The following is an 11,558-nucleotide window of genomic DNA, read 5'->3' as shown; positions in this document are numbered from 1 at the left end:
GCCAAGGCCTGCGCTTGGCCTTGACCTTTGACCCTTTGCCTTTGCTGACCCGAACCTCTGCTGACCCTTTGACCTGCTCATGGGAGGCCTTGACAGCCGTGTTTGTGGTCATTAGCAGATTCGCGCTGGCCCCTCAGATGCACCCTCCTCCCGCATACGCCTACGCATGCACACACTTTCCCTCACTATCGCGCCTCCTGGGCGTGTGTCCGTGCCTGCGTGCGTGTGTGTTTTGGGGGTCGGAGGGTTGTGAAACAGTGGCAGAGAGATTGCTCAGCGCGTTTGCGAGTTAGCAGGAAGGACAGTGATAGGGAGCATCCATTCATCACAAGGGATGAACAAGAGGCTGTTTATAAACACTCCATACTGGGAATTCCTTAATGAGACGATTAGACGTTGCTACAAGTAGAACAGACCAAAAGGCCCCACGATTTTTTAGGATATTTACAATTTGCCAATATATTTAATTTACCACGTCAGACACCCTACACTTAACCTCTAAACGCTAATGTTGGCGAGCTTTATTTTTCATGTCCCCCCAGAGATTCCCCATAGAAGTGCTGTAGGAAATGTTTTCCTTCACTCTCACTGATGGACAGAATGTGGCGCTGCAAGAGACAATTTACGGGAAGAAGAAGATTTTTGTTCACTTTTCTACATGTCCAGCTAAAACACACATCAAGAGCAGCTCTCTGTTTACTCTGTGTGTGTGTGTGTGTGTGTGTGTGTGTGTGTGTGTGAGAGAGAGAATGGAGGCTGGGCCGAAGTCAACATTACAAAACGTGAGCTAGTTGGACAAAGGGGGAGAGGACGTCGGACACTCGGTGCAGCAGGAAGGCGCCCTTCGTCAGCGGTGAGTCCACTAACTGCTCCTAGCTAACGCAACATCAGCAGAATTGTCGCCAAGCCAACGCACACATTTTGTTTAAGGACCAGCTTGTTACTGTTCTGCATTATCCATCGGTCTTGCAGGGATTCAAAAAACGTTTATGACAGATCTGTCCTTATTCTGCTGTGTTCAACACTTCCAGGATCAGCTGGTGTCGTTCACAGCAGCTGATCAAAGGTCCAGGTGTTGTTAACGGTGGCCGTTTTTTCTCTACATAACATGTATTTAATTGCATCCAGCATGCATAGAAAATGGGTTCAACGAAATCACTTTCAAGTTGTGAGAACTAATATTTGACATTAAACATCCCTTCCCTTGATGAGCACATAAACCCCCAGCCCAACTCACTCACATGTGCTGAAACATAAGCTGTGAACTCACATGCCCGAGGCCACTTTAATGTAAGTGTCAGTTTCCCGCGAGGATCAGTTAACGGTCCGAAGCATTATCGAGCTGCAGCTACCAGACAGTGGCTCCCCGAAAATTAGGAGCCACATGGGGAAGGCGTCCCGCGGCGCGTTGATCTGTGCTGTGAGGGATCCACGACTAATCAGGTCAGGAGAATTTTTAGAAAAGCACTTCATTTGAGGAAAAGTTGACTTTATTGCCGTTCTCAGTTTGCTTTGTTGGAGTTTGTGTTCCGTTTCAAACACTACACTTTGCTCTGGTTTGTGCAGTTAGTTAGTTCACTGAACAAAAACCTAATTCAGGGAAAACGCCCAATTGAGCTGTCCGCGCATGACATGAACCGCTTCACTCCCTACTCTCCCTCTGGCTTCGTGACACTCATCTCCCACGGGGCGAGCACTCATCGTTAGGCTGGTGTCCAACAATGTGTCCAACAGTGTGACACCTCCTGAAGATCCACGGCGACATTTGCGCGCTCTCAGACATGGTCCCCATCGTTCAGTGTCACTTCTGGCACCGCTGCCTGCTCCCCAGTCTCCGCCCGGTCCTCAGAGGTCAGAGACAGTTGGAGGAATGTCTGACGCTTGTTTGGTCAAATTAATGGAGAGAAAACACAACAGACCACCTCTCTTCTTTAGCAGTGGATCCATCTAGGTCAAATATCTCCACTAGAGTGTTGATGGATCGCCATGAAACAGGGATGAACTGTAAGAATGCAGGTGGTCTGCTGACGTCAGATATTAAAAGTGACCAATGCAGAATCCCATCTGCCTCAGCTGCACACGGTGCTAATAAGAACATGTAAAGATGTTTACACGCTGTGTGTTATGTTAAACATGGTACCTGCTGAAATGATGCATGTTATTTATTGGTAACATGTTTGGCTCTCAAACTGAGGACATGCAGCGCAAATCACTGCTGTATGCAGTCTTACAATTACAATATAAAGAAGCAGAGTGACAATATAATAACAACGCAGTATACTTGAATGCTTATCTGTCAAACCATAAAAGAGACATCAATGTTATTGTCTTAATTTGGACCATGTAAAGACAGGCTTGTAGAGTTGTGTTATTGTTTTATTATCTATTATTGGTCTATGATATTCATTTGCTCTTTTTTTTTTCACTGTGCTGTTACCTTACACACAATTGATCTCCAAACACTGTTTTGCCGTTGTGGACTGTGATCACATGTGTACAGATTTACCCTTTGGACACAATCTTCAAAGGAAAGTCACTGTGCAGCTCGCTCCCAAATTCCTGTGCCACTTATCACTGGCATCGATCGCGATAGTCTAGTGAAGACTGCAGCTACCGTGAGCATTGCTGACAAACCCTCCACTATCCGGCAGTCAGGCCTGGTTCCCGTAATGAGCCAGTGAAAGGGATTATTTGAGGGTGATATGCGGCTGGGAGGACGCCGTTAATCCTCACTAAGCATGCTGCTTGTCAAGCGGCCCTGCTCACAGAGCTACGGGCCAGCGCTGGGGTCACTCCTCTGTCTCCACTGGGTGGTTCAGGGTCTCGTCTCTTTCTGCTCTGCCCCCAGCATGGTTAACTGCCTGTGGGGGAGGAGGAGGTCCCCGAGCCCCTTAAATCCAACCGCTGTCCAATATTAACTGCAGCACAAACAGAACAGCGGTAAACAAAAGCAAAGTAAACACACTCCCGAAGGCTTGGAGGACAAACATGGAGGGAGAGACAGACAAACAGACATTAAGTTTACCAAGTTTCACAGGAAATGTTTCACCACCCAAAAACCTTCTAACAATTCATTTAAAGATGCTAAATAGGTTTTGTTGACTCGTCGTATTAAACTGAAAAGAAAGTCCTTCTTTCCAGCCCAGCTGTTGCACTCTGGGAGACATCCAATGAGACCAAACCTCAACTCACACACGCACACACACGTATATTTACACTCATTGAGTGTTTTGTGTCTCTCACTCTGTGGGATAAAGTCTCCGTCTTTCCCTCCTTCCACCCGTCCCGGCATTTTTTTTCCCGATCTGTGAAGTCCCGGCCAGGTCCAGCTGTTTGGACCTCAGTCACATCCCTGTCCTTCCTGGGTGTCCCCGCTTTCCCTTTCGTCTTTCCCCTGGGGACAATTAAGACCTCCTCCAGCACATCATCCACCACGGACCAGCTGCTCTTGTCCTCTCTGTTTTTAAAAATAGGCTGGGACCTCAGCTCCAACAGCTAAGAGACCTGTACGCATCCTGGGGATAGAGGAATGTCTCCCCACTTCCCAGATCCTTCATATCTATGTGAATCCTGTGAGTAATCGTCTGTGTGTGTGTGTGTGTGTTTATGTCTTTGCTCGTGTGTGTGAAGATAAATCCTGTATACTAGCTGGAGAGAGGATATTCTGTCCAGATGAGAGAGTGGACTGAGTTGGAGATGAGCTTTTCGGCAGGAGGGTTTCTCTGTGCCTCGGATGGTTACTGCTCATCAGAGCAGCTCCAGTATTACGGTGAGTCCACACTGACACTCTTCACTTCTTCACACTAACTTTAAGATTTTTTTTTATTATTGCAGGACATATCATTTCTTACAACAATACAAAAAGAATAAACAAATAATGATTATAATTAAAAATGTCTTACTGGACTTTTGAATTTGACACCAATACATTTAAACCGGGAAGTACAGGGATGATTCCATTCTCAGATACAAGTGTCAATGTCTCATGTGATTTGAATGTGTCGAGACATTTTATTTGCAAAGCACTTGCAGTGCAATTCGTCAGTGGTGAATTTATTCAAAGGATGCTGTATAGCGTTATTGGTACCTGGTTCATTTCTAATCTTCAGTATCAACTTTGTTATACATTATACTATATATTATGTTAAATACTATACATATATATACTGTTTATACTTCCTAAACGATTTCAGATGCCATCACAATAAAACTAATGGCATAACAGAATTGTATAATTTTAAATATAAATATCAAATAAATGCATTTTTGTTTGACAATATAGATACTATGAGTATCGGTAAAGAGCATATTTATTTGTAATATGGGTGGACTGACCCTCTGAAGTGAAAATATAAGGGAGCTTTGGAGGACATGAACCTCATTACTCAGTCATTCCTTTTCATTCTAACATAATATAATATGATATAAGTAAAGTAAAATAACGTTAGTCAGATGCATTTGATATTTTTTCTCCTCCTATTGTTCTGTAACTAAATTCCATTTGCACATTTAATAATACCAAATATCCATCACTGGCACAGGCTGCTTTTAAAGATGCGTTTTACTCGGTGCGTTAATGTAGCAGCAGATGGCTATTTTCAATATGAATACATACAGGTGAAACTTGAAAAATTAGAATATCTCATTACTCTCAGTAATTCAACTTAAAAGGTGAAACTAATATATCATATAGAGTCATTACATGCAAAGTGAGATATTTCAAGCCTTTATTTGATATAATTTTGATTATATATATACTAATATATTAGTTTCACCTTTTAAGTTGAATTACTGAAAGTAATGAGCTTTTGCACGATATTCTAATTTTTCGAGTTTCACCTGTATAACGCCGTAATGACTACCTGAGCAGAGAATGAATCCATTTTTCCTCCCTGTGTGTTGTAATCTGAGTTCCTCTACTTTATTTACATGGCCGACCGGTGCTTTTTAATGCATTTGATTCTCTCATTGCGCCACACCGGCCAGCTAACCGAGGCCTGTCTGCGCTGTGCTCATATGTCTCATGTAACGCAGCGTCTTCCCATTGTCCCACTATAATATTTTACCTGTCATCAAACCCTCTTCCTCTGACATCACAATGCGAGCAGAGTTAAATGCTCCGTAAGCCCTCAGATTGTTCTTTGCACTGTTTTGTGCTGTTAGCATGTTAGCTGCTAGCCTCTCCATGTTGAGAACTGTGAGCAGGCCATAGATACATTAAAGTAAGTGCTTAATTCTTATATCATATTGTTAAACACGGCTGGGACCGAGCTCTCCCACTTGATGGATGAATGTCCAGCGTTTATTTACCGCCTCTGAGAACCCGCTGATAGGAAAAAAAAGTTCTTGAGGAGTTTCAGCCGGCTCATTGCATTCACAGCACGCAGGGAGGCTGAGTGTGCGTTGGAGGATCTATTTATACTGACATGTATCATCAACAAATTCCCTCCCCCCGTTGTCTCCCGTCCTGCCCTCTGAAACAGGGGTCGGGGAGCAGCTATGGGGGGTAGATTGCTGGTTGGTGTTTGGCTCCCTGGTGCGTGGGATGGAAGGGAGGCTGAAGAGTGTTTAGACAGTGTTCAAATGGTTTACAAACAGTGCGATCCACGGCGCTGTCACATGCAGAGAGAGCAAGGACCCCCCCCCCACCCTAAAACCATCGCCACCACACTTTGGTGAAGACAGGGAACATCTGGAAAGAGAACAAAAGAGGACAAAGGAAGCGGGGACGGGTTAATAAGAGCCCTTCAGGATTCTGATACTTACTCAATGGAGGGTGTCGATCATGTACGTTTCCCTTCATCCACTCACAGAGCTAGAAGGAGGGGGGGGGGGGGGGGCGTTTAGTTTCCCTGCACAAGCAGATCCATTCCGGTTGACTTTAGCTCCCATCGTCGTGCCTTAGCCTTCACATTTCCATTCCCAGCAGTCTCCAGACTCCTGACAGTTGGGTGGGCTCTACGTTTAATCAGCACATAAAAATCCCACGGCAGGCCCAGTCATGCTGGCCCAGCTGTTCTTTCACAGGCTGCCAGTGGTTGCACATGTTTTCTCGAAGGAGACAGGACTCGCGGAACACAAGCTGCTGAGACCCGCTCAGAGACGCTTCAGTCCGTCACAACACGGATCGGACTGAGTGAGGCTTCCAGAAAAGGGGATCAAAACATCCTCGATGGCACTGGGAGCTCTCAGCTGCATCCTGTTTCAGCGAAGCAATAAGGCCTCGATCTCAGCGTTTCATTGCATCCCCCAAGAACCTCAACGGCATTCACACGAGTCAATAGTGCAATAGTGTCGCTTGAATGGGCCCTCGCTTTTCTGTTCTCGCTGCTGCACTTGTTCAAACCGTTGTCTTTCATATTTGTTGTTTAGGTGTGTGTGTGTGTGTGTGTGTGTGAATGCCATATATGTACGATTTCAGCCATAACCTAAAGAACCGGGATGTCCATTATGCAAATAAAATAATGGGCAGAAGGACAGCACCGGTGCGGATGCAGTATTTTCCAGGAACAGGCAAGTTGTAGGAAGGTTCCAAGAAGTGAAACAGTTTTCTAAGGTGTTCTAAGGCTTTATTTTCAGCGTGTCACATCTAAATGACTTGATTCTCCTGCTGCTCTGATTGAAAAGTCAGCTGAATTAGGTCACAGATCCAAACACAACATTACCAAAGCATTATAGAAGCAAAACAGCAAATGATCTCGCATTCGTTTTTAAACGTACGCCTCTGACCCCTCAAACAATACTCACGCTTTCCCTTTCTCTATTTCAGACATGCTGGCTGACCCTCTGGCCTACCCCCCCCTACAGGACCCCGACCTCCAGCTGCTGCCCTGCAGCCAGCAGCAGTACACCCCCGCCAACCTGCCCTTCTCCCTCTATGGCTCACCACCCTCCTCCACCCCCTCTCCGTCCTCCTCTTCCTCCTCTTCGCAGCCCTGCCATCCTTCGTACCACTACAGCCCTCATTGCATGGAGGCCCCCTGTGATCCCGGCCTCGAACCCCACAGCGGCGTCCAGGCCCCGGGGCTCGGGATGGTGGGACTGCCCATGGGGCGGCGGACACGGGTGATGTCAGGAGGGAAGAACAGAGGTCAGGAAGAGCTGTGTGTGGTGTGTGGAGATAAAGCGTCGGGGTATCACTACAACGCTCTCACCTGTGAGGGATGCAAAGGTCATTTCTCACGCTTCAAATGCTTTAAAATCGTTTTCTCCATGCGGTAGATTTTACAGGCTAATCTGGGGAGGTTTTGTATTTCAAGCTCACCTGGGCCTTCTTTCCGCTTCTCTTGGTGTAGGTTTCTTTCGGCGCAGTGTGACCAAGAAGGCCGTGTATCACTGTAAGAGTGGCGGCAGCTGCGAGATGGACATGTACATGAGGAGGAAGTGCCAAGACTGTCGCCTGAGGAAGTGTCGTGCCGTGGGAATGCTGGCCGAGTGTACGCGGCATCCGCTGTGACTCAACTCGATAGGAGCGAGGTATCGATGGGAGCAATCACTACCTGTTTGACTTAAGGTGCGTATTTCTCCTCAGGCCTTCTGACAGAAGTGCAGTGCCAGTCCAAACGACTGAGGAAAGTCGGTCAAGTCAGAGGACACAAGGAAGAGGAGAACGCATACAACAAGAGAGTCAGCTCCACCTGCAGGCTGCCGGGGCAGGTAACAGAGCGCAGGGAGGGGAGCAACCTGACCCGATGGTCGCCTGAGAGGGGGGGCGCTTTGTTCGCCAAACCAGCGACACGGCCACAGCGTTGGCACTGCTCGTCTTCAGATTTCCATTGTAGCCATCCTGGTCCAGGTTTTCAGCGCTTTTCCATGAAGTGTTGCATCGCCATTCGTTGGTCTCCAGAAAGGAATCCTCACTCCTGCAAAACCTTGACTTTTCCTGTAGCGTCACCTGTACTTAGTGTGTAATGCGTATTAACCCTGACGTTATTTTGATAAAGAAACCGTGGAGGTTGCTATCATAGGTCAAATAAATAAAAATTGAATCTAAAACCTACAGAGATTACAGAGTAAAATTTACTCACTTAAAAGTTTGACGAAAATCCACATTCATGGTACATGCAATCTTATTTTTGCCATAATTGGTACAGTGTATTGTGTTTCTAGATGGATCGGCTGTACAGGAAGGCTTGTTTGAGGCTAATCTGGTCAAATGAAAACACATGAAGCAGTGCTGCTTATTCATTGAAACATTGCACACATTGGCCTGGTATACTTCATAATAAGGGTCTATGGATATGGTGTCATAAAAAAGACCTAGACTTGTATTCCATTACACAAAAATGTCACGATATACTGTAGCACAACAAGAAATGTTGCAAAAAAAGTCAGTTTAGTATTTTTTTTTAAATGTCATAAAACTTCATAATGTATTATATATATGTATTATTATAAGTTGTTATCTGGTACATCACAAAAATGTCATAAAACAAGAGTCCTGATTTGAAGGACTGACTAATACGTCTCCGAGAAATGTCCAAGTACAGACTCCTGTAGATCCACAAAATATGGTCACAACAAATGTCATTAAAAAAAGTCAGGAAAAAAAAAACCAGACCATAAAAATGTACTTTCCATCTGATAGTTTGCATCCTTCCACTGGTTTAACCGCATGCCGCTACCTTCCGTCTCCCTCAGGCTCCGGCTGCCAGTTTAACCCGAGAGCAGAAGCACGTGGTGGACCGGATGGTGGAGGCGCACCAACAGTACAAGGGACAGGACAGCAGCCCCTGCAGGGTACGTCGTGTCGTGGGCTCCTCACGTCGGCCTGTTCGCGCGTTGGTCTTCTCTTACGCTGCCCTCATGGTTTCTTGTGTATGTCTGCTCAGTTGCTTGAGTGGTCGTGTGCAGAAGAAGGGGGGAGCTTTTCTGATGGTGCGACGCCCCAACTGCATCGACTGCTGCAGTTCGCCAGGACAGTGCCAGGTAAAAGTGATGGGAATGTGTGACCTTCACAGTATGTGATTTGTAACGAAAAGAAGAAGTGAGTGTGATATTTTAAAGTTGTTTTCCAAATATACAAATGGCATGACGATGACATAAATCGTTGTAGGAAATCTACATTGTGAATAATGGAGTAGAACTACAATACGGACGTATATGTACTGCCGTCCATTACTGTGTCTGGCATCCAAGGGAGTAAAAACATGTGAATACCAAATAGAGCCTTCATCAAATGATGTGATATAATCTAGCTGTCACTCAAAGAACATCGTTCAAATCAAACAAACGTAACATACACGACGACGTCCCCGCTCTCAGGTTTTGACCTCCTGGATTTCTCCGACCAGAGCTCTCTCTTGTCGGCCTCATGGCTGGAGGTCATGTTCCTGCTCTCAGCACAGCAGTTCTCCCACAACCCCAACAGCCCCAGTCCAGGTGAAAAAAAACCCTGCACACACACGTTTATAGCATTCTGCTCCAGTTTGATATTTGGTTTGAATAATTCCTTGTTTTCTCTAAAATCAGCCCTGCAGATTTTTAGCATGTCGACAAACAACTGGCTGAGAAATGCAGAGTCAAAGGAAAACATCCACAGCAGGATGCCGGTCAACTCAGGTGGATCCGACACAGCCGACTCCACAATATCAACGGGTTTACTGACTGTGGCATATCTTAGAATAGATATTTCTAAAAAATGAACCATTTGCTATTTGCCCGTGTGAACAGGAGGCAGTGAGGACCTCTTCGGGCCGCTTCTCAACTTCTTCCACAGCATGGCGACGCTGCGGGTGACGGAGGCCGAATACACTCTGCTCACTGCAACCGCTCTGCTCTGCTCAGGTCAGACCAGCAGGCCCAAACGTATGGTCCCAAATAGAAAGCAGCTGTCGATTTAAGACACGCTAAATGCTCTATTCCACCAGTACAGCCCTAATGTGGAATGATGCAATGTGTGTGTGTGTGTGTGTGTGTGTGTGTCCCGTTCTACAGACCGTGCGTCCCTGCAGGCCGCCAGCTGCGTCGAGAAAATGCAAGAACTGATCCTGGACCTGCTGTCCAGGGTGTGCGGGGCCCAGGCGGGAGCCGCCCGCGGGGGGCCGCAGCGGTTCGGTCGCCTGCTGGGTAGACTGACCGAGCTACGGACCCTTCGTCACAACTACCTCCTCCTGACAAGACGGCAGCCGGGACACTGACAGGGAGGACGCAGCTCCGCCTTTGATTAGAGGGACTAGATGATCCGGGGATTCAGCAGATGAATTCTTTGGTTTCACACACCATCATCGATTAATTTTTTAGCTCATGGGACTGAAATGTGTTTGCGCATTGCGGTAGTTTATTTGGACCAAATATATGTTATCGGTCACTTAAAAAAAAAAAAGTTTTTATAACCGTTGTAAAAATCTAACATTTACAATTAGCATTACTTTTCACAATGCTGAAAATTGTTGAAATAAAAAATAAAACAGTATGTGCGCTCTTTTTCCGACTAAAAAGAGGGAGAAAATGGACATTAGTAACCACACTTGAGCTGATGGTCTTTGATGTAAAGACTTTTAGTATTTTCCAAATGGTTGTTATAATTCAATTAGGGCCGGGACTTTAGCGCGTTAATTACGATTAATTAATTACAATGTGAATTAAGATGAATTAATTACACAAAAAATAACACATCAAACATTTTTTACGCATTTTACACTTATTTTTTGCACCGCGGAACGTTTCTGTTTCGGCGGACCGATTAAGCTGACGAGACCGTGTCGGTTGGCCCCGTGAATGGGAAATCTTATTATAATAAACACGGATGGAAGCGTCGATAAGAGCGTGGTTGTGTGCAAGCTGTGCAACAAGGAATTCACATCGAGCCTCAAGTATCACCTCCACGCAAAACAATTAGCAGCTAGCGTGGACGTTAGCCCGACTCCGGGTACAAGGACCCACACCCAACCCACACTGCACCAGATGACCGGTTTGAGGACCAGGGTAACTAAGTCCACGTCTGAAAAAATAACCAATGTTCTGAATGTACTTGAAAGTATTGGTCTACTTAAAAAAACATAGTTTACAGAAGGTCTACTTACCTATAGGCTTCCTGAATTTCTGAAAGTACTATATTTCTAAATATGCTATTGCTACACTTGTCTGCTGGAATTGGTTGAACAAAAATCAAAATCCATGTAAAATGCGATTAATTTTGATTAATTAATTACAAAGCCTGTAATTAGATTAATATTTTTAATCGAGTCCCGGCCCTAATAATATATATATACTGTATATTATATATTATATATATATATATATATTATATTTTGACCCTACATATTTTGACTTTTTTCACAATATTTTTTTTCCCCATGACATGACTGGAAAGATCTTAGATGGAGCAACCTACACGTCCCTGTCACTAATGCCAAATGCCCCAAATTTCTGTACTTTAAACGTTATCTGGGTTCAACCCTCAAAGGACATGGTGGCTCTTCCTAAATCCTTTTTTAGTTTTGGGTAACTGACATTTATAAAAAATCATAATGGGATATTGCCCCAGAGACGGATTGGTGCATCTTGGAGGATCAACCATGCTATTCATCCTTCCTGCATTGGTAAAGGCACAAGTG

The 11,558-nt window shown here is 45.2% G+C and overlaps 1 protein-coding gene across 2 annotated transcripts; it reads left to right on the top strand.

Moving 5' to 3' along the window:
• The first annotated feature begins 744 nt into the window (after positions 1-744).
• Positions 745-10,553, top strand: nr1h5 (nuclear receptor subfamily 1, group H, member 5). 2 transcript variants are annotated; one of them, XM_037480666.2, is made up of 11 exons: positions 745-853; positions 3,631-3,769; positions 6,770-7,171; positions 7,296-7,436; positions 7,532-7,656; positions 8,641-8,739; positions 8,832-8,928; positions 9,265-9,381; positions 9,472-9,561; positions 9,673-9,807; positions 9,937-10,553. In XM_037480666.2, exons 2-11 carry the CDS (start codon positions 3,673-3,675, stop codon positions 10,137-10,139), a joined length of 1,506 nt encoding a protein of 501 aa, XP_037336563.1. In that variant the 5' UTR covers positions 745-853; positions 3,631-3,672; the 3' UTR covers positions 10,140-10,553. The 2 variants fall into 2 exon arrangements, with proteins under 2 accessions (XP_037336563.1, XP_037336564.1); XM_037480667.2 differs by having other exon boundaries at positions 748-853; positions 9,673-9,786; positions 9,937-10,550.
• Positions 10,554-11,558: the final 1,005 nt, after the last annotated feature.

The sequence above is a fragment of the Pungitius pungitius genome, chromosome 1, assembly GCF_949316345.1.
Source record: "Pungitius pungitius chromosome 1, fPunPun2.1, whole genome shotgun sequence".
NCBI classification, from domain to species: domain Eukaryota; kingdom Metazoa; phylum Chordata; class Actinopteri; order Perciformes; family Gasterosteidae; genus Pungitius; species Pungitius pungitius.
This window is presented reverse-complemented; position numbering and strand designations above follow the sequence as displayed.